Source organism: Bombina bombina, chromosome 11 (genome assembly GCF_027579735.1).
Source record: "Bombina bombina isolate aBomBom1 chromosome 11, aBomBom1.pri, whole genome shotgun sequence".
Taxonomy (NCBI): Eukaryota; Metazoa; Chordata; class Amphibia; order Anura; family Bombinatoridae; genus Bombina; species Bombina bombina.
Window position 1 is genome coordinate 75399023 of NC_069509.1, and position 21929 is coordinate 75420951.

General features: G+C 40.3%; 1 protein-coding gene across 1 annotated transcript in view; it reads right to left on the reverse strand.

Annotated features, from left to right (window-relative positions):
- The window catches only part of LLGL1 (LLGL scribble cell polarity complex component 1), a 243677-nt gene that overhangs the window by 50031 nt on the left and 171717 nt on the right, over nucleotides 1-21929 (reverse strand). The window contains exons 15-18 of the mRNA XM_053694694.1: nucleotides 16723-16876; nucleotides 13200-13353; nucleotides 3949-4232; nucleotides 3462-3726 (exon numbers count right to left, since the gene is read on the reverse strand). Of these exons, the coding sequence (XP_053550669.1) occupies nucleotides 3462-3726; nucleotides 3949-4232; nucleotides 13200-13353; nucleotides 16723-16876 (857 nt within the window). The remainder of the gene's footprint in view (nucleotides 1-3461; nucleotides 3727-3948; nucleotides 4233-13199; nucleotides 13354-16722; nucleotides 16877-21929) is intronic.

A 21929-nucleotide genomic window follows, 5' to 3' on the forward strand; every position in this document is an offset into this window, starting at 1 on the left:
CTGATACAAGACTAACTACCCTTGAATACTTATGTAACGCAACACAGAGACCCAAAAAAGCAATCTCTGCAATATATTTAACACTACAGAGAGCTAAACTTACCTCTAAGACATCTATTATGACGAAATGGGAAGAGGAACTAAATATAAACCACAAACTAGAAGACTGGGAAAACATTTTACACACATCTAGTAAAGGGCTAACTAGTGCAGACTTTAGAGAGAATAGTATTAAGACATCATTTCGATGGTATCTCACCCCTATCATCACCTCGCATTACACCCAAAGAGGTAATAAGCTGTGTTACAGAGGCTGCGCTGAAACAGGTACATACATGCATATGTGGTGGGATTGCCCTCAGGTTAATCAAATATGGTCTAAGCTATCTGGACTTCTTAGTGAGGTTCTATCTGAAACTATCTCTCTATCTGCTTCACAAGCACTATTAAATGATAGGGTAAGACCGTTCAATGCAGCTATTAACACGTTTATTCGCATTCTATGTACAGCAACTAGAATATGTGTTGCAAGACACTGGAAGATAGGGGTACCCTCTTGGGGGGAAGTAATAGATAAGATTCAAATCACCTATAAAATGTCGGAAACGATAGCCTTTATACAGAGTAGTCAAGACCAATTCTTCAAGGTGTGGAACTACTGGATTTTAGCTGGCCACTAACGACCTAGACTCCCAAAGACGACCAACCAAGTAACAGGTAGAATGGGTGCGGGAGAAAATTCATAAGATACTAGAGAAGGTAAAATGACTTAGAGACTCGGACTACACCTTATACTGGGGGGGGACCCCTCTCCCAGGTTCGGCGATGGAGGAGAGGCGCGGCAGGCAAGTTGGATATGGTTTTTGTTTTTTAAGATAAAGTTATTGTTTGTTGAAATGTTGTTAAAAGGGAGATACTACAAACATACGCAAAATGGATATCGGGGGTGGGGAGAGGAGAGGGGAAAGAAACTACCTTGTATATCTTGGTTTATTTTGTGTCCTTTTCCCTGCTATTCCCATGCTCCCACTCTCCAAACCCCGATAGTATTATATAGATATGTAACATTGCAAGCTTCACAGTCTAGATCGAAATAACACTCTCTGTTGGACTTGCTGAATCAATGGTCATTCGATCGATATCTCCACTCTTGACAGACTACTGTTGGACTATTTGTTCTTCATCGGGGGTCAAGAGGGGAATTGTGATATATAAGTCAAGGTAATGTGGCTTGTAATTTTCTATGTGTATGACAATAAAAAACTATTTCAATTAAAGCTGTGAATAACATTTTTTTAACCAGTCTTTAAAAAGGGTATATGTGTTGTTGGACATTATGATCCAGATATTTAAAGGGATACTAAACCCAAATTTTTTTTCTTTCATGATTCAGATAGAGCATGCAATTTTAAGCAACTTTCTAATTTACTACTATTATCATGTTTTCTTCATTCTCTTGGTATCTTTATTTGAAAAGCAGGAACGTACGCTGTAATTATAAATTCTGGTGTTCTATAAGTAAGATGTATCAGGTGAATGTGCAACAACCTTCAAGGGAACACACTTATCATAACCACTCTCAAACTTTTAGTACTTGCTGGTGCTTTACTAACATTTGATTCAATTTCTGCACCATACATTGTGCTGTTTGTGCAAATAATGCTTTATACCAAGGAGAGAACGTTAGTGGGCACCTTTATTACATAAGATTATAAAAGCTTCAAACCCCCCCCCCCCCCCCCCCATTTCTAATCACACTCATAATTTCACAAACTTGTTACAACTTCTGATATGCAAGTCAGCTTAGAAAGACTTGTTAGAGATGTTCAATTCCTGTTTAACCCATTTTCTTATTCCGTTTATTAATTGATGTACATATTTCAGACGCCTATTTTGTCAGTTTTTTTAAGATTTCTGTGTTTATACCTTCGGGGAATTCTGGATGTCTTATTGTTGGTAGCCATTAACATTGGATATTTTCACAACATTTTTGCCATGCTAGTATAGGAGCACAAATCGTTTTGATATTGCTAATACCTACAGGTAATATTGCATACAAAATATGAATACTCTTTAAGTACATATGGATATATTATACTATTATCTAGTCCAAATATACTTTTAGTTAAAGGGATATGAAACCCAACATTTTTCTTTCATGATTCTGATAGAAGTAAATTGGAATGTTGTTTAAAATTGTATAATCTATTCCCTAATTTTTTTTTCATTCTCTTGGTATCCTTTGTTGAAGGATCATTAATGCACTACTGGGAGTTAGCTGAAAGTCAATTACAAGAGGCATATATTTGCAGTGAAAAGAATGCAAACGAATGCCCCCCCCCTCAGCCCACTGGGCGATTAGTGTAGTAGTTTGCATAGCTTTTCTATAGAAAATGTTTTACTCATATTTTTAGTATAGGTTGGGATACAACAAGCAAAATCATTATTTCAAATGACAAAATAAAAAAGGTAAAAGCTGTTTGCAAATAATTTAACACATGGACCAGTGGGAACACTTTAAAAAGGGGATAAAAGTTTAGAATAGGTCTGTTCAAAACCAGAACTGTCACAATTGATTCTGCACAAAAATGAAAATGGTGGGAAAATATACCTTGCCAAGTCTGGAAAAGATAGGATGAATAGACCTTAGTGTAATATGTCAACACTGAGCTTCTCCAGAAAATGGCAAAAAGGGCTGTGGTTTGCAACTCTACTTAAAGTCAAGATCTTGGTAGCTGTACTGTGTTTGCCCTATGATAATTCCTTTAAACTACTGCTGTGATTTCTCCGATTCAAAGGATTTCCAGATTCACTAGTCCATGAAATATTCTAAATAATGAAAAACTGACAATCAGGAAATGATTGATTTAAAAAACAAACAAAAAAAAATCTAAATACTGTGCCAGAAAAAGTTGGCCACAAAAGGTTATACCTTGACAGAGAAGCACGTGTTGTGGGTGAGAAAACAACCATTGTAGAAATCTTTTTGAGACGGCAGTTCCAAAGACAATTATACGGGTGCATGCAAAAGCAGGCAAACTTAAGTTTTCAATGTTACCAACATAAGCCGACAGACTTCGTATAAGTCAGAGCTGAAGGCTTGACTTGGTGAAAGGCTAAGTAATTCAGAAGGGTCTAATAGGCAGGAGTAAGAATCCTAAGAAAGGTGATCCTGGTGAAGAGAATCAGAGAAAAACTTTAGGAGATCAGTCATCTACCTGTGACGCAGGAGGCCCTTTAGACCTCAGTCATGTGGGTTAGCTCCAATTCATAGACTGGAGCCATCATACCAATATCATCCAGATAGATGGTGGAAATATTTTTTTTTAGAGCAACCCAACGTTTCCTGAAATCCAGCATTAATTTATAAAAATATATTACATTACAATAACAAAAGCCATGTGTGAAACAAGACCCCCTTAGAGAAGTTGTAGATGTTGAAATCTTATTGGTCATCTCACCTTGTCCATACTTTGTAAAGACACAGGACGCGATTCCACTTATATCCTCTTTGCGGATGCAATCATAGCGCACCTGGGGCCTTAACCCAGGGATGCTGAATATGTGAATGTCCCCAAGGTTGGTTAAACATGCCAAACAGTTTTCAGAGTAATCTTCAGATGTGGCACTGATAAAGTTAGCAAGGGACAATTTTCGCACCCGACATCCCTCATGAGCTGTCAACTTGAATTTCGTCTTTGCACTAACCTTAGGCAACGTAAAAACCTGAAGACAGAGAAAGGTTTAGATTATTACAGTATTAAGAACCACTATAAAAATATAATCCACCAAGAGAACTTTGGCAGCACTTTAAACCTTTATATAAGGAAAAGCACTATCAAGTTTAAAAATGCAGATTGAGTCCAAACTTTGTCTACGTAAGGAACTGGATCTTCTAAAAACACTAATTTTGCAGAGTAGCTCAGAAGATTTTTTTCTCTCTCTTACCTTGAACTGTTCCTCTGAAGCAATTAGTACAGAATGTGTTCCATGCATATCTGGCTCTTTGGCCAAGTCACGTGACACCTCATAGGGTTCTGGCAAGGGGTTTCCCCGTCCATCTAGAACAGCAATAGATACAACAGGGGCACGATGCATAAGCTGGATTTCCTTCCCCAGCACAGCCTCTGTAGAGCGCTCTGAAAACTTCTCCCGTGAAGGTACCTCCAATGCATATGCAAATACTGAGCCAGAGTTGGTACCAGCCCACATGGTTGGGCCATGGTGAAGTGCTGAAAGAGTAGAAGACAGGCTGTAGTTCTGATCTTCAAAATGTGTAGGATCAACTCTAGGTCTGAAAGTATAACTGTGCAGAATACTTACATTATAGAGGTGTTTTGCCATAACCTATTATCAAATATACACTAAGGTTTCATATAGCACGCTAGTGAAGTTTAAAAAAAAAAAACATTAACAAAAATTATAGTATTTGTTCTGACCCGAGGAAGAAAAACTCTAGAAACCTGGTGCTTTAAAAGGGACATTAAATATTAAATATTTATTTCCATAAGTGTTTTGTAGATGATGCATTTATATAGCCTATCTGGTAGCGTTTTTGCAACAATGTATAGTTTTGCTTTTTTTTTTTTTTTTAAGAACATTGTGCTGATTTTCAGACTCCTAACAAAGCCCCACAATGCCAGATGTATACGTGCGTTTACAGACTACTGCTGGCTCCTGTTTATGTCATTTCATATGCAAGGAAGGACCTAGCCCCTTTCACTGGGTGTCCCAGTTTGACCTCATCAACAGAGCTAAACTGCTTCTAAGTATGGTTTTTTTTAAAAGGTTTTATACTGTATTTTTAGATCAGTGCATATTCTTCTTTATAGTAATGTCTGTTACACACCGTTATATGAAAATTGGTGTACACTGTGTCCCTTTAATATAGAATGACAGTCAAACAAAGCACTTCTTACTACACTCTGGCATCAGAACTTACACAAAGGGCCATAAAAGTGCAGTAATAAAATGTTCTGACGTACAGTGTTTAAAGGGCCACTGTAAGTAAATATTTTCTATGCCTGTTACTAACTACCCCAAATACGCTTTTAATCAATAGCATTTCATTAACTTATCTCTACGTATATCAGAAATCTTGTCTGCAAATTTAATTGTTTTCCAAACCCACTCCGTGGGTATCCTTTGCTCTGTACCAATCCGTTTACAATACCTAGGTTTCAAAATGGCGCTTTAAACACAAAGTTATTGGTTTAAGTATTTTGAACACTCAGTGCTGAAAATAGTGGGCAGGATAACGTGACATCATCGGCGAATAAAAGATATAACTTTTAGAACGTTATGAAACTTCGTTTTGGAGAAAATATAGGTCAGTAGGTTTTAATTAATGTTTATTAACTTTAATATGTTAGTTGTTTAGCTTAAAAATTATAACAAAGTAATCCTTTAATTATTGCCTTGTTCTTTGCACAGGATAAACACACAGTAAAGTCTGCTCCACACTGGTAATGTGCTTTTATTCCAGAACTGAACATGGCCCCTGATTGTAATCTATGCACATATGCTGCCCCTGACTGGCTCAACAGCTATATGTGCAGATCAGTATATGTGCAGATCAGCAGCAGAAGTGCACTTCCACTATGGAACAAACTTTAGGTGTTCAACCCCTTTTGCAGGGGTAAAAAACGAGCATTTTATTATTGCAATCTTACTTGCATTTAACTAAAACATTAGAATTTTATAGCGCTTTAATATATTGCAATCTTACTTGCATTTAACTAAAACATTAGCATTTTATAGTGCCTTAACCTCTTAAGGACATATGACGGAATTTTTCCGTCATAAAAGAATTGAGCAAACTGAAAGCTGTGTCCTTAAAGGGTTAATACTCTTTAGAAAAGAGAAAAGAGAGAAGAGGCGCCAAATGGTGTGTATCGTTTTGATTTCAGTAGGCCTTGCCCCCAAATAAAAACTACTTACAAAATTTCCAGCACTTGAGAAGTGCCACACATGCCTTCTGAACTGTTAGCAGCCGTCCAGCTAGCTGAAATGTATCAGAACTGCGTCTATACTGTGCTGTTTAAGACAAAAAAACACAAAAGTGCCACAATAGTGTGTATCAGTGTGATCATTTGATATAGCGCAACAAATGTAATGTACTCACAAGATGTAAGGCACTTGAGAAGTGCCACAAGAGCCTCCTGGACACTTGTCAGCTGTCCAGCTCACTGATAGCAACGATCCCAGGTTCACTTATTCGGCTTACACATGGGCTCCAATGCAGCACACTTAGATCTCCCTGCAGCTCAGTGTTCAGATGAGTGCAAGTCTGGCTACCAATATTGGGTGTGCAAAGTTGCTAGAAATAGCCGTGCTACTTGTACTGATTAGTTTAAAAATATATATTTATTAAAAACAATGTTACACTACGCGTTTCTCGGTTACTTAGACCGCTTCCTCAGGTGTAATTTCAGATACCTATCTGAGGCTATCTGAAATTACACCTGAGGAAGCGGTCTAAGTAACCGAGAAACGCGTAGTGTAACATTGTTTTTAATAAATATATATTTTTAAACTAATCAGTACAAGTAGCACGGCTATTTCTAGCAACTTTGCACACCCAATATTGGTAGCCAGACTTGCACTCATCTGAACACTGAGCTGCAGGGAGATCTAAGTGTGCTGCATTGGAGCCCATGTGTAAGCCGAATAAGTGAACCTGGGATCGTTGCTATCAGTGAGCTGGACAGCTGACAAGTGTCCAGGAGGCTCTTGTGGCACTTCTCAAGTGCCTTACATCTTGTGAGTACATTACATTTGTTGCGCTATATCAAATGATCACACTGATACACACTATTGTGGCACTTTTGTGTTTTTTTGTCTTAAACAGCACAGTATAGACGCAGTTCTGATACATTTCAGCTAGCTGGACGGCTGCTAACAGTTCAGAAGGCATGTGTGGCACTTCTCAAGTGCTGGAAATTTTGTAAGTAGTTTTTATTTGGGGGCAAGGCCTACTGAAATCAAAACGATACACACCATTTGGCGCCTCTTCTCTCTTTTCTCTTTTTTGAACAGAACCTGTGATTGCCAACACCTTTCTGGAATGAGATTGCGGCCTGGAGATTATAAATACCTCTGAGAGTGTGGACTATCATATTACACATTGTTAAAGAGATAGTTTATTCATTATAGCAAACTATATCATATGAAGATACTCTTAACCTAACAAGTTTTAAATTTATTTGTAGGTTGTTCTTTATTACTGTTCTTGTTGTATTATTGACAATATTTACAACTTTTTCTATGACAGTTTTGCAGCACTATTGCACATTAGTACTGGCGGAACATTGCTAGTAATTAAGGGCGCCTCTAATTTTATTTCTATTAATTTTCATTAAATACTCTTTAGGCTACTCGAACATTTGTTGTTTGTACAATGTGTAAATTTTACTCAAATTGATCTGCTACCCACACACACCTGACTGATCTGCAGAGAAAAGATTTCAGCTTTTAAACTGTCAAAACAACAAATGTATTTGATGGAACTATTAACAGATTGTTTTGGTTTGTTTAGGAGTGTATTTATAGGTCTGCTTGTTTATTTTTAAAATTTGGCTGCCAATTAATTGAGGATTTCTAATTCATATATGAAAATCATAAAATACACAAATTAAACTTCCTAGCCATACCATATTAAGTGTATCTTAAGACCACCACAATTGTCTCCAAGTATTACATTTACAAATAGAGGCATAAAAAATACAAAGTGTGCAATACACTCCTACAGGCTAATAAATAAATATATATTTTTTGAAACTAGTTTTAGCTGTATTATGACATGGAAATATTGCCTAAATTACATAAAATGTTGTTTACACTTAGTTCCATCACCTCTACAAACTGTCCCATTTTGAAGATGCAAATATTTCAAAATCCAAACAAGTCAAAAGTCCAAACCTTTTCTTGTCCCATGCAGTTATCTTTCTCTATATCTCAACACACACCTATGCGTATACAGACATGCATAAATACATACGTAATGTCTACACACACCTATGCGTATATAGACATGCATAAATACATACATGTCTACATACACCTATGCGTATACAGACATGCATAAATACATACATAATGTCTACACACACCTATGCGTATACAGACATGCATAAATACATACGTAATGTCTACACACACCTATGCGTATATAGACATGCATAAATACATACATAATGTCTACACACACCTATGCGTATATAGACATGCATAAATACATACATAATGTCTACACACACCTATGCGTATACAGATGATATGCATAAATACATACATAATGTGTACATACATCTATGCGTATACAGACATGCATAAATACATACATAATGTGTACATACACCTATGCGTATACAGACATGCATAAATACATAATGTCTACACACACCTATGCGTATACAGACACGCATAAATACATAATGTCTACACACACCTATGCATATACAGACACGCATAAATACATACATAATGTGTACATACACCTATGCGTATACAGACATGCATAAATACATACATAATGTGTACACACACCTATGCGTATACAGACATGCATAAATACATACATAATGTGTACACACACCTATGCGTATACAGACATGCATAAATACATACATAATGTCTACACACCTATGCGTATACAGACATGCATAAATACATACATAATGTCTACACACACCTATGCGTATACAGACATGCATAAATAATGTCTACACACACCTATAAGTCTACAGACATGCATAAATACATACATAATGTCTACACACCTATGCATTTACAGACATGCATAAATACATACATACATACATAATGTGTACACACACCTATGCGTATACAGACATGCATAAATACATACATAATTTGTACACACACCTATGCGTATACAGACATGCATAAATACATACATAATGTCTACACACACCTATGCGTATACAGACATGCATAAATATAAAAATAATGTCTACACACACCTATGCGTATACAGACATGCATAAATACATACATAATGTGTACATACACCTATGCATATACAGACATGCATAAATACATAATGTGTACATACACCTATGTGTATACAGACATGCATACATACATACATAATGTCTACACACACTTAAGCATGCATAAAACATAATTTATGCTTACCAGATAAATTCCTTTCTGGCAGGGAGAGTCCATGACTTCATTCCTTACTGTTGGGAGATATAACATCTGGCCACCAGGAGGAGGCAAAGACACCCCAGCCAAAGGCTTTAATATCCCTCCCACTTCCCCTATCCCCCAGTCATTCTGCCGAGGGAACAAGGAAAAGTAGGAGAAACATCAGGGTATAAAAAGGGAGCTGCCGATTCAACAAAAATAAATTACGGGTGGGGTCGTGGACTCTCCCTGCCAAGAAGGAAATTATGTTTTCTTTCCATAAGGCAGGGAGAGTCCACAACTTCATTCCTTACTGTTGGGAAAGCTATACCCAAGCTCCAGAGGACACTGAATGAATAACGGGAGGGAACAGAAAAAAAAAAGAGGCAGACCCTATTCTGAGGGCACCACAGCCTGCAAAACTTCTCTCCCGAAAGCTGCTTCAGCCAAAGCAAACACATCAAACTTGTAAAATGTAGAAAAAGTATGAAAGGAGGACCAGGTAGCCGCCTTACAAATCTGATCCATAGAGGCTTCGTTTTTAAAAGCCCAAGAGGAAGCTACTGCGAGGCTTCGTTTTTAAAAGCCCAAGAGGAAGCTACTGCTCTAGTGGAATGAGCAGTTATCCTATCAGGAGGCTGTCGCCCCACTGTCTCATAAGCTAAGTGGATGACAGTCCTCAACCAGAAAGATAGAGAAGTCGTAGAAGCCTTCTGCCCCTTACGCTTCCCCGTATAGATGACAAACAGAGGAAGATTGTTTGAATGCCTTAGTAGCCTGAAGATAGAACTTCATTATAGTAATGTCTGTTACATGCAGTTATATGAAAATTGGTGTACACTGTGTCCCTTTAATATAGAATGACAGTCAAACAAAACACTTCTTACTACACTCTGGCATCAGAACTTACACAAAGGGCCGTAAAACTGCAGTAAAAAAATGCTCTGACATACAGTGTTTAATTAATGCCTTGTTCCTTGCACAGGGTAAACAATTAAAAGTCTGCTCCACACTGGTAATGTGCTTTTATTCCAGAACTGAACATGGCGCCTGATTGTAATCTATGCACATATGCTGCCCCTGACTGGCTCAACAGCTATATGTGCAGATCAGCAGCAGACACATCAAACTTGTAAAATTTAGAAAAAGTGCGTAAGGAGGACCAAGTAGCCGCCTTACAAATCTGATCCATTGAGGCTTCGTTCTTAAAAGCCCAAGAGGAAGCCACTGCTCTAGTGGAATGAGCCGTTATCCTCTCAGGAGGCCGTCGTCCTGCTGTCTCATAAGCTAAGTGGATGACACTCCTCAACCAGAAAGATAGAGAAGTCGTAGTAGCCTTCTGCCCCTTACACTTCCCCGTATAGATGACAAACAAAGAGGAAGATTGTTTGAATGCCTTAGTAGCCTGAAGATAGAACTTCAAGGCACGAACCACATCTAGATTGTGAAGCAAACGTTCCATCACTGAAGAAGGATTAGGACACAAGCAAGGAACAAGTAGTTCTTGATTAATGTTACAATTAGACAACACCTTAGGGAGGAACCCTAGTTTAGTACGTAAAACCGCCTTATCAGCATGAAAAACCAGATAAGGGGGGGTCACATTGCAAAGCAGAAATCTCAGAAACTCTGCGGGCAGAGGCAATAGTCAAGAAAAAAAAGAACCTTCCAAGATAATTTAATGTCGACAGTATGCTTGAACGGAGCTTGCTGCAAAACACTAGGAACAAGATTGAGGCTCGAAGGGGGAGCCTCAGATCTAAACACAGGTCTGATCCTAGCCAGAGCCTTAAAGGATTGCACATCCGGAAGCTCAGCCAATCTTTTCTGCAGTAACACCGACAGAGCCCGATATCTGTCCCTTCAGGGAACTAGCAGATAAACCCTTCTCTAGTTCATCCTGGAGGAAAGCTAAAATTCTGGCAACCTTAACCTTATGCCAGGAAAAGCCACACTCTTCACACCAGTACAAGTAAGTCCTCCACACTTTATGGTAAATATGACGAGTAACTGGCTTACGAGCTTGAAGCAGAGTGTTGATAACACTCTCAGAAAACCCTTTCTTGGCTAAGACTAAACGTTCAATTTCCACGCAGTCAGCCTCAGAGAATCTAGATTTTGATGAACGAAGGGACCCTGTATCAGCAGATCTCTGCGACAAGGTAACCTCCACTGAGGAGATGAAAACATCCCCACCAGATCCGCAAACCACGTCCTTTGCGGCCACAACGGAACAATCAGAATCACTGACTCTCACTCCTGCTTGATGCAAGCCACCACACGAGGGAGAAGCGGTAATGGAGGAAAAAGATATAGGAGTCTGAACCTCCATGGTACTGATAGGGCATCTATCAGTTCCACCTGAGGATCCCTCGACCCGTACCTGGGTAGCTTGGTATTGAGGCAGGATGCCATGAGATATATCTCCGGCGTCCCCCACTCGCTGCATATCTCTGTAAACACCTCGGGTAAAGAGACCATTCCCCTGGGTGAAAGGATTGCCTGCTGAGGAAGTCCGCTTCCCAGTTGTCCACACCCAGAATGTGGATAGCTGACAGCGTACATTTGTGAGTCCACTCGCCAACTCCTAGACCCAGACAGCTAACAGTGAAAACGCTCTCCTCAGGAATGATGTCTGCAGCAGGATCTTAGGAAATGCAAGAGACCACACCTGGTCACGTGGTGCGTAAGACAGGACTTAACTTGCTATGAAAAAGGGTGCTAAGCTATTATGAGCTGTGCAACACTTCAAAAAAGTAAAACCTGTTTGTTCCAAGCCAAAAAACACACACAGTCTATAAGCCCAAAAAATCTCACATTAAGCAGATATAAATCCCCAAGCTGTTCAAATGATTTCCCTGAAGGAGATATTAACCCTTGATCCTATCGAGGTATAAAGGAGCCACACTGTGACCCTGTATAGCATTTTAAAGTGTATATATAAAAAAAACGGTCTTACCCTCCAGGATCTATGCTGTGGAACAGTCACAGCCTCTCAAGTGTGACAGTCTTACAGCAACGCTTCTGACATGGACTTGAGTGTGTAACAGCAAGCAGTGAAACTTGTCAACACCGATTGCTCAGAAGCTGTTAGCTACAGTCTGAATGGGTTTGCAGAAAAACTTTCCCTGCATCTCCAGACTAACTTTCATCAATACTCTCACTGAGAGGTTGACAGGATTACTTAAAACTCCAGTCCTTTCTTGAAGGGAACATTCCCATTACAGGACTATCCAAATCCTCTGACACTTCTCTGCCACCTCCTATAGTGACGAGGCAAAGAATGACTGGGGGATAGGGGAAATGGGAGGGATATTTGAGCCTTTGGCTGGGGTGTATTTGCCTCCTCCTGGTGGCCAGGTGTTGTATTTCCCAACAATAAGGAATGAAGTTGTGGACTCTCCCTGCCTTATGGAAGGAAATACATACATAATGTCTACACACACCTATGCATATACAGACATGCATAAATACCTAATGTCTGCTCAGAAGTAACTACAAGAATCTATTCTGCTATGGTATGAATTTTGATTCCATTATTTTTCAGTCGCAAATAAATAGTGAGTGGCAATTTTAAACAAATCTTTTTTAGAATATGAAATTTTAGAATTATCCCTTTAACGAATGAATCAACCAATTTCTGCAGAATTGTTAATTACTAAATGTGGAGATACTTGATTCGCCAATTCAAACACAGAGGTGTGATTTATGCTATAAAAAGCTGCCGGAGCGGCAGCACAATGCATTTTGAGAAAACAGTGCAAGATGGCAAAACACGTCAAAGGGAAAGGGGAGAAAAAAAAATATACAGCACTTCCAGGCACCTTAAAGGGACAGGAAATAGCAACTTTGCTTTGGATAGAACATACAATTTTAAACAACTTTCCAATTTAGTTCTATTATTAAATTTGCTTCATTATCTTTGCTGAAGGAACAGCATTGCACTACCGGCAGCTAGTTCAACACATCTAGTTAGCCAAAATTGAAGATTAATATTGTCTTACAAAAAAGATATAATAAATCTCAGTCAATGACACAGTATTTACCATCACGAAGGAATGTGTCAGCGAAATACAAACAGCGTACGACACCAGAAAGCGAGTCATCCGCAGACCGTGGCTCTATCCTCCTTTGCACTGGGGCTATATCAAGGTCATGAGGTCCAGCCTGTTCAGCAAGGTGAGCATTTGCTTCCTGCAACTGATGAGAGTGGTGAGGCTTAGTATAAGGCAGACTCCGTACCCAGAACAGATAGCAAAATACTTATGCGATTCTTTAAAAAGGGATGTTAAACAATCTGTTTTGTAATAAAAAAGTGCTAATTTTGCAAGAAAACAAATAATTTTATGCAGTCAAAAAATAGGAAATCCAGTAAACCCCTTGAAGAAAAAATGTGCTAGTAACCAATATAGGTATAAAAAGAAAAATCTTTATTGCATTCCAAATAAAACAGCAAGAACTCGTAGATGTAAAATGTGGTGAGAAGTTTGACCGGTTTCTGTCTTTCTGACCGTAGTCATAAACTAAAACAGTGCGGCAGGTGCCCAGTATTTAAAAGAATCAAGCACCGCTCATTGGAGGAGCCTGAGTACACCAATTGTAACCCTATGTTGACAAAACTTACAGGAAACATATCTAAGTGTGTAATCATGCAAACATATATAGAACCATACAGTATAATTTTAAGACCACAATAGAAATATGAGTAAGGAACCTTGTAGAGTCATATAGTTTATAAAATAGTAGATAAGTGCTATACTTTATTAATCAAACTAGTTAGATAAACAGTGTATTATTATTCAAAAAAGGTTATCTATAAGAAACAACTTATACATTTAAAATAGAACAAACTCAGCAAGGTTCCTTGTGTGATGACCATATTTTTAAATATGTACACCCGGGTATACAAAACAGATAGTATATGATAGTAGTAAGAGTATTCCAAGCATATTTCTGTATATGCACTCAGCAAGGTAATAGGGTATTCCAAGCATATCAAACAGAAAGTATCAAGTGCATAACGGCAAATGCAACAAAAATATACACCTGGATGGATCCTATCACTAGTAGTGCATGAAGAAATGATAGAGGAACATGAGAACAGACCTTAGAATATTGCTATATCTCTATCTACATAGTCCCCTGGTCTGCTGATATTCCATTAGATCAACCTTATTTCAAAGAAATGGCCAGACCTAGACTATAGGGACTAGAGATTAGATATACCCAAATGGTTAGTGATGCCAGTAATTTATTATGTCAAATTCCGAGTTGAACCCCACAGGAAGCAGGCTACCGAGTTTGTGGATCCAGTATATTTCTTGTCTAGACAATATCTAGAAACGTATCCCCACCAGGAGGGGGTCTCAATATCTGTTTGATCGCCTGCCACCTGAAGGATCCAACATTACCATTATGGAACTCAAGAAAATGTTTGGAGAGCGCCGACACCGCTCTATCATGACTGATATAGGAGAGATGTTCTTTAATACGTGTACCCACATATTGCAGAGAGCACTGGGTACACTCTATGAGGTATACAACAAATTTGTTGGTACACTTCACACATCCCCTGGTCTCAAACACCTCAGATGAGGTGGCCGAGACAAAAGTGGTGGAAATAGGAGCATGTTCACAGGACTTACATGTCCTTTTGCCACACTTAAAAGTCCCCTTAAAGTGTAGCCATGAACTCTGGGCTTTCTTAGTTTTCAATAGATTGGGTGAAAGAATGTTGCCAAGTGTCATTATGTTTGTATACAAACTGGCACCCTCCACTTATGGAGATACGTAATTGTTTGTCACTCCTCTTTTATGAACTATATGACTCTACAAGGTTCCTTATTCATATTTCTATTGTGGTCGTAAATTTATATATTACTGTATGGTTCTATATATGTTTGCATGATTACACACTTAGATATACGTTTCCTGTAAGTTTGTGAACATAGGGTTAAAATTGGTGTACTCGGGCTCCTCCAATGAGGGGTGCTTAAATTCTTTTAAATACTGTGCACCTGCTGCACTGTTTTAGTTTATGACTACGGTCAGAAAGACCAAAACCGGTCAAACTTCTAACCACATTTTACTCCTAGGAGTTCTTGCCGTTTTAATTGGAGATTTTTCTTTTTATACCTATATTGGTTACTAGCACATTTTTTTCTTCAAGGGGTTTACTGGTTTTCCCATTTTTTTTAAATGTTATTTCCGTGGAGTACTGGGACTCCATTATATTGCACTATCTTCATAACCCATGAGAGCTGACAGGGGAAGTTAAACAGTCTGATTGCTAGGGGGAGGAGCTTAGGGGCAGAGCAGCGTGTGTTTGTGATACGGAGAGGAGACGCTGAGATATCAGGCTGCAGCTGCACATGAACGCTTCAACAAGAGGATTTGAGAGAATCTTTGCAGCTAACATGACAACACGGCTGGAATAAGGTACAGTCGATTCACTATATGGCCCGGGACTGTTCACCGAAAGACAGGGAGTTTACAGCCTGTTTCAAATTGATTTACTTTGCCTAGACTGGCTAGTTAACAGTCTTTTACGATTATTCCCTGAGTTTCCGGTGAGTCCACAGCTGATTAGAGCGGGTCATTACATACCTTGTGGTATGTGTGTCAGCACAACTCTATTAGGGGATATATGTTAGCAGCGGTTTGGGAAGGTACATACCCCATTCTCCCTGTATGCAGAGAACGCATTTAACTTTTGTGCTGGACTTCTATACTGCTTGTCATCAGCCTTCCCACACGCTGCATATTGCTTTTGTAATATTTAATTTGTGTTATCCATCACTCTCTTTTGTGCATTTCTCTGGATGAACTCTGTTTTATTTTACAATATTATGCAGTGTATACAAAAAGCCTTTCTGTGAGTTAAATAACAAATAATATTACAATGTAAACACGTTTCTACCAAGTCGGTGGTTCTTTACTCACCCAACAAGGTAATCAAAATGCGGAGGTAGTTTTTTTTTATTTTCCGTACAACAGTCACCAGGCTGTACAGATATACTGCTCGCCCTATTGACAGAGTGACCAGCACTTCTGTGTCCCTGTCAAAACAGTGTATTCCATGCTTGTGATTCACCGCTTAGTTTACCTTAGTGAACCAGATATTGCTACAGTATAGAGGGTACACAACCAGTCCTTTAACAGGATTGGGAGACGGGAGCATGCGCTGTTCAAAATAAAAGCGGCAAGAGGGCCAGCCAATCAGAAACCATACTGCCTACCTATTGTAAAAGGGCAGAGCATTGTCACAAGTCTGTCACATTGTAACAGACTAGGGTTATACCTGTTAATGTTCACATTTTTTCCCACAACAGACTGGCATTTGCACACACTACAATGTTATTTTTTATTATTTTAAAAACCCTGCATGATTCACACAATACTTTTATGTGCTACAGTGATGCAGTGAATTAAAGCTCTAATTTTAGTACTTAGTAGGAAAACCCTGCATGATAATTAGAGAGATGGCGAATCTAAAAAAACAGCAAAAAAAAACCCCAGATGACCCCAAACCAAGTTCCAATTTAAAAACGTATCACCCCCTGCTCACACCTTGCTGGCTGGACTGCTAGTGTTTGGTCTTTTCTTCCCAGACACCCTGCTCTTCCGTATCCTGCGGAATGACTGCCGGAGAGACTTTTTCAGAGATTTGACCCGTGACAGGGGACCTTCCATAGCCAATGAGTCATTGGGATGCAGGGTGCACCTGGAATGAAAAAAATAATATATATAATAATAAAACAAATATATTTCAATCAATTACCCCAATCTAAATATAATACAGAAGTCCTGAGAGAGAGAAAAAAAGTGTTAACATTCACAGTGAACCACTGGAAGTATCATGCTACAAGGCATCTGCATTGCCAGAACAAACATTCCAACGACAAGCTTATATTCTGCATTATTGATGAGCTGTTGTAATGAAGCGTCTCAGAAACACACAGGGGTTTAGCTTGCAACAGCAGTGAAGAGAATATCCATCCAAACTGACAATATACAACCAAGTAAGGATTGTGTTTTACTTTATGTGATATCTTCAGTTTAAAATTATAATAAAGTGATGCATTAACCCCTTCGCTACCAGGAATTGCAGATTAAATGTAGTGCTGGGGCAAGTTTTTAAATAGAGCCTTTGTTTGGTTTTTACCTATGAAAACTATATATAATTAAAAGAAGCAACCCAAGGTATTGATCTACGCCCATATTGGTATATTTGATGCCACTATTTGGCAGCCAAATCCGATCATATAAATAAAAAAAAGCCAATAACTTTTTTTTTGCAAACTTTGGGTTTCTCACAGACCTTATTTCCACACAACTACTGTAGACTTAAGACAAATAGTTATTTCTGAACAGATCCCCCTTGTTCAGAAATACATATGCATGGCTCTGCCATTGGATTGGCAATTAATAGGGCGCTAATTGCAACTTATAAAATTCCCAGAAGTTAAGGGGTTAATCAGTGGGATTGTAAGGTTCATTTTTGCTGTAGTGTAGAGATTACCAACCCACCCGACACCTCCCACTCCCCGATTCAATTTGCCAGACCCTGTATCAAGTGACAGCCATCAGCCAATCACACTCATATGCTTCTATACTGAACTCTTGCACATGCTCAGTTTATAAAGAGACTAAACAATTTGATAATGGAAGTAAAATTAGAAGATGGTCTCTTAAAACTGCAGGCTCTATCTGAATCATGAAAGTTTAAATTTTAAACTTAGTGTCCCTTTAAATATTTTATGGACAATTACATTTTGAGTTTGGGACCTTAACCCCCCCCCCCCATAAATTATGCTTACCTGATAATTTCCTTTTCTTCTGATGTAGAGAGTCCACAGCTGCATTTATTACTTATGGGAAATAAGAACCTGGCCACCAGGAGGAGGCAAAGACACCCCAGCCAAAGGCTTAAATACTCCTCCCACTCCCCTCATCCCCCAGTCATTCTGCCTAGGAACAAGGAACAGTAGAATAAATATTGGGGTAAAAGGTGGCAGAAGAATAATAAGGACGCCCCACATAAAATTACGGGTGGGGAGCTGTGGACTCTTTCCATCAGAAGAAAAGGAAATCATCAGGTAAGCATAATTTATGTTTTTCTTATTAAATGTAGAGAGAGTCCACAGCTGCATTCATTTCTTTTGGGAAAACAATACCCCAGCTATAGGGGACACTGAATGCCAAGACGGGAGGGTACAATAGGCGGCCCATACGGATGGCACCAGGCCTGAACCTCTACCCAATAAAAAACCCTGCTTCGTCCGAAGCCGAGAAAATTGTAAGAGGAAAAGCCCCAATGACAGACTTGCAGTTAGTCCAGAAGCCAAACTAGAGACTCGACTGAGCCAACAGTCCTCCAGGAGACACCGTGGCCCAACAGACGGTCCCCCACCACTCACCCCCCACAAATGAAGGCGACACCAGCCAAAACCCCCAAGGGGACAAGGCAAAGGAGAACCAAGGAAACCGAAAGGTCCCCTAATACAAAAAAAGAACACCTCCAAGAGTGAGCCCAGCTCACAGAGACCCAAAGGGGCCCAAACAGGGAAAGGAGGCCACGCCTATACCAAGCGAAACCCGGGATGCGACCGGGCACAGAGACAGAACAGACTTCTCTCCAACATCCTACAAGCACGGGAATGCAACTGAAGAGGCAAAGTCCTCCCAGTGTCTGATCATAGACTTCCAAAGCATTCGACCATGAAAAAGTATGTAATCCACCCAGGAGAAAGACCCCAAGTTTGAGAACACAGAGTCCATAACAGGACGACACAGAGGGTACTTGCAAGGAAGAAGCAGCAGTCAAGCAAGAAACAGGCCGCAAAAGCAACCCCCAGACAGAGGGCACGCTCCAGCAACCTAAGTCGCTGGACCTACACACAAACTTCAATCGAGGCCCCCCGAGAAGGAGAGTATATCCTCAGAACCCCGAAGGAAGAGTAAAACCTCTTCTGAAATCAATGGAGCAAGTTGAAGGAAAATCTATACCCTAGCAGACTGAGCTAACCGGATAGACTCAACAAAGCTCACACATCCAGAGGAGACTGCGACCCGAACGCAGCGCCCTAGACCGCTCGGCCATCCTGACTTGCAGACCCACACCCAGCTGGACCAACCCACCCTCAGGGATCTAAGACAGGGGAACAAAAGAATCCCGAAACAGTCAAAGAAATGAGCATAAGGATAGCACAGCCATCCCCACAGAGTACAAGTACAACCCAACTCTGAAAACAGACAAGGCCATAGACCTAAGTATCTATCAAAATAAAGGCCCAACAAGTCTGACTAGGAGCCAGCAAGACCCCAGGTGGAACCAATCCCACCTTTCCGCCTCCATCCAGGAGAAGACCCCAAGCAAGGACTCCATCTCCATAGGGAGGAGAATATCCCCTAAAGAAAAGGGATGATGCCGGAAGGGCAACAACTGTCCTCAAGGCCCAAAGTCACCGGCTAATGGGAAGAGAAATTCCCAACACAGATGTCCTAGAAAAGGATCCCCCTACAAGTAGCTTGCCAAGCAGAGGCACAGCCAACCCATTTGCCTGCAGAGCACGGAATCCATGGGAACACTGGCAAGCTGACCAGTGAATGCAATCCTAAGGAGCACCAGAAATTGGACATCCAGCGCCAGCAGCTGGGTATGAACCAACAACTCTTGAGGCGCAAGCCACACAGCTAACCACCAGATGACATGGGCTACTCTGTGGCAAAGTGTAAAAAATACTCAGAAAACCTGGCCAACCATGACCAGGTTAGGTAGATGGAGCAAGGACATGGTCCAAGTTCCTAACCGTGGAACACCGTGACCAGCCCTGACATCCAAGACTCCAAAACCACCCAAGACTGGGTCAGGAAAAAGGCCAAGTGAAGCTTCAGCAACCGGAAGTCTCAGGGAGAAAAACAGGTCTGGGCACCTAATAGTTCAGGCAAATCCTACCCTAGAACGAAAAACCCCAACTGGCCAAACACAAGGGATATGGATGCATATCCAGAGAATCCGGATAGCGAGAAGAACTCAAAAACACCCAACCAAAGGAAGGAACCACCCCTAGCTACGAGGAGCAAGGCTAGAAGTCGTACGAAGATACTTCTCAGAGCCTCAGGACAACCAAGGGATACCTCAACGTCCAAAAAATCCTACTAGCAGGACTAGTCTCCCTATAACCTCCGCACAAGCAGAGGACACAAGGAAGAGAAAGGCACTAAGCCTACCCAGCTCCGTAAAACCCCAAGCTAAATAAAGTACCAGCAGGGAACAACCATCACCCGGAAACACAGATCCCTAAAAGGAGATCCAACTCACCCGGAGACAATGGAAGAAGACCCAAAGGTCTCTTATAACTCAGACAGACAGTACCCGTCAAAGAGTAAGAGCTGTATTAAGATACACTATAAACAGCTTGCAAGGTGTCCAGAGCGGCAACTGGTTTTAAACTGCAAACCTTCCACATGCTAGACAGTTATCCTGTACAAGTTGTTGGATCAAGCCCAAAAGCACAAATCCAGAGGCCTAAAAATGAAGGCCAAACTGCTCAACTGTGGTAAGTGGTGTTAAGACCTCCAAACCTCCACCACATGGGGGAGGAAAACTCTAAGTTCGGAGTAAATCCGATGTCAGATAGAATGATGCAGCGGAAAACTTCCCTGCCCAGCCATCTATGACTGAACGCTATAAGGACCGAAACAATCCTTCCCGCCTCACGGACCAACAGGTGTTGAACATGAAAAACAAAGATAACCTGAGCACTCGGCGCTTCTACCGAACCAGCCAAGCAGAACAGCGCCACGTGTCTGAACAGCCGCAAGACCGAACGAACCCACCAGGACCAGCCTGCACCTAGGGTCCTAACCGGCAAGCAGCATACATTCTCTCTCATAGGGGAAAAAACACGAGAAAACAGACATTAACATAGGACTAACATATCCAAAACAACTTCCGAAGAAGTAATAAAGAGTATCAATACCAGAAGGTTCCCTAAGGAAACCAAAACAAATAAGACATCCCATCAGATATAAATCAAATATAAGGCAATCCGGAGGTTAACGCCCAAAAAGACACAGGCCTACCTGCAGGACCAGCCAAACTGAGCCTTATCTTTAAAAAATTGGGAAAGACCTCAACGAGGCCAGTCCGGATTCGTCACCAGACACAAAATCTGAATCTGAAATCAAAATAGTCTCAGTATCAGAATCCTCCGTAACAATCTGAAATTAGCACAGTCTCCTCCATGACTGGTTAGAGGATATATAAATATGGACCAAGTAGTAAAAACAAAAATGGCACCTGACACCCCCAATGGCTGGAGCACTCACCACCTCCTATGACCAGACTATTGCGGACTAGAAAATTTCCTTCGCCACACAGTTGAGAATGCGGAAATGGAAAACAGAACATAACTACGCCCGAACACAAGGTGAACCGTACAGTCTAAAAAAGCGTGCCCAACAAAAAGGCTGCGTCACTTCCAAAGGCCTCAATGTTCCAAACCACAAGCCTATAAACACACTTAGGCAGGTTAAATCCCATAAACATGATTATTAACCCCCCCGTTCAATAACCCCCCTAAGGAGATATTAACCCTCGATCCCAAGATACTACAAGAGACTCACTGAGACCCTTATGATAACTTAGACCTGCAAGGTGGTAGCCTCTCGGGAAAACATTCACATTACAGTACATTGATGAATAAAGTAAAATGAAACAATCTTACAGGAATCAACGCCGTGGAACAGGAACACAGCAATTCAAGTGTGAC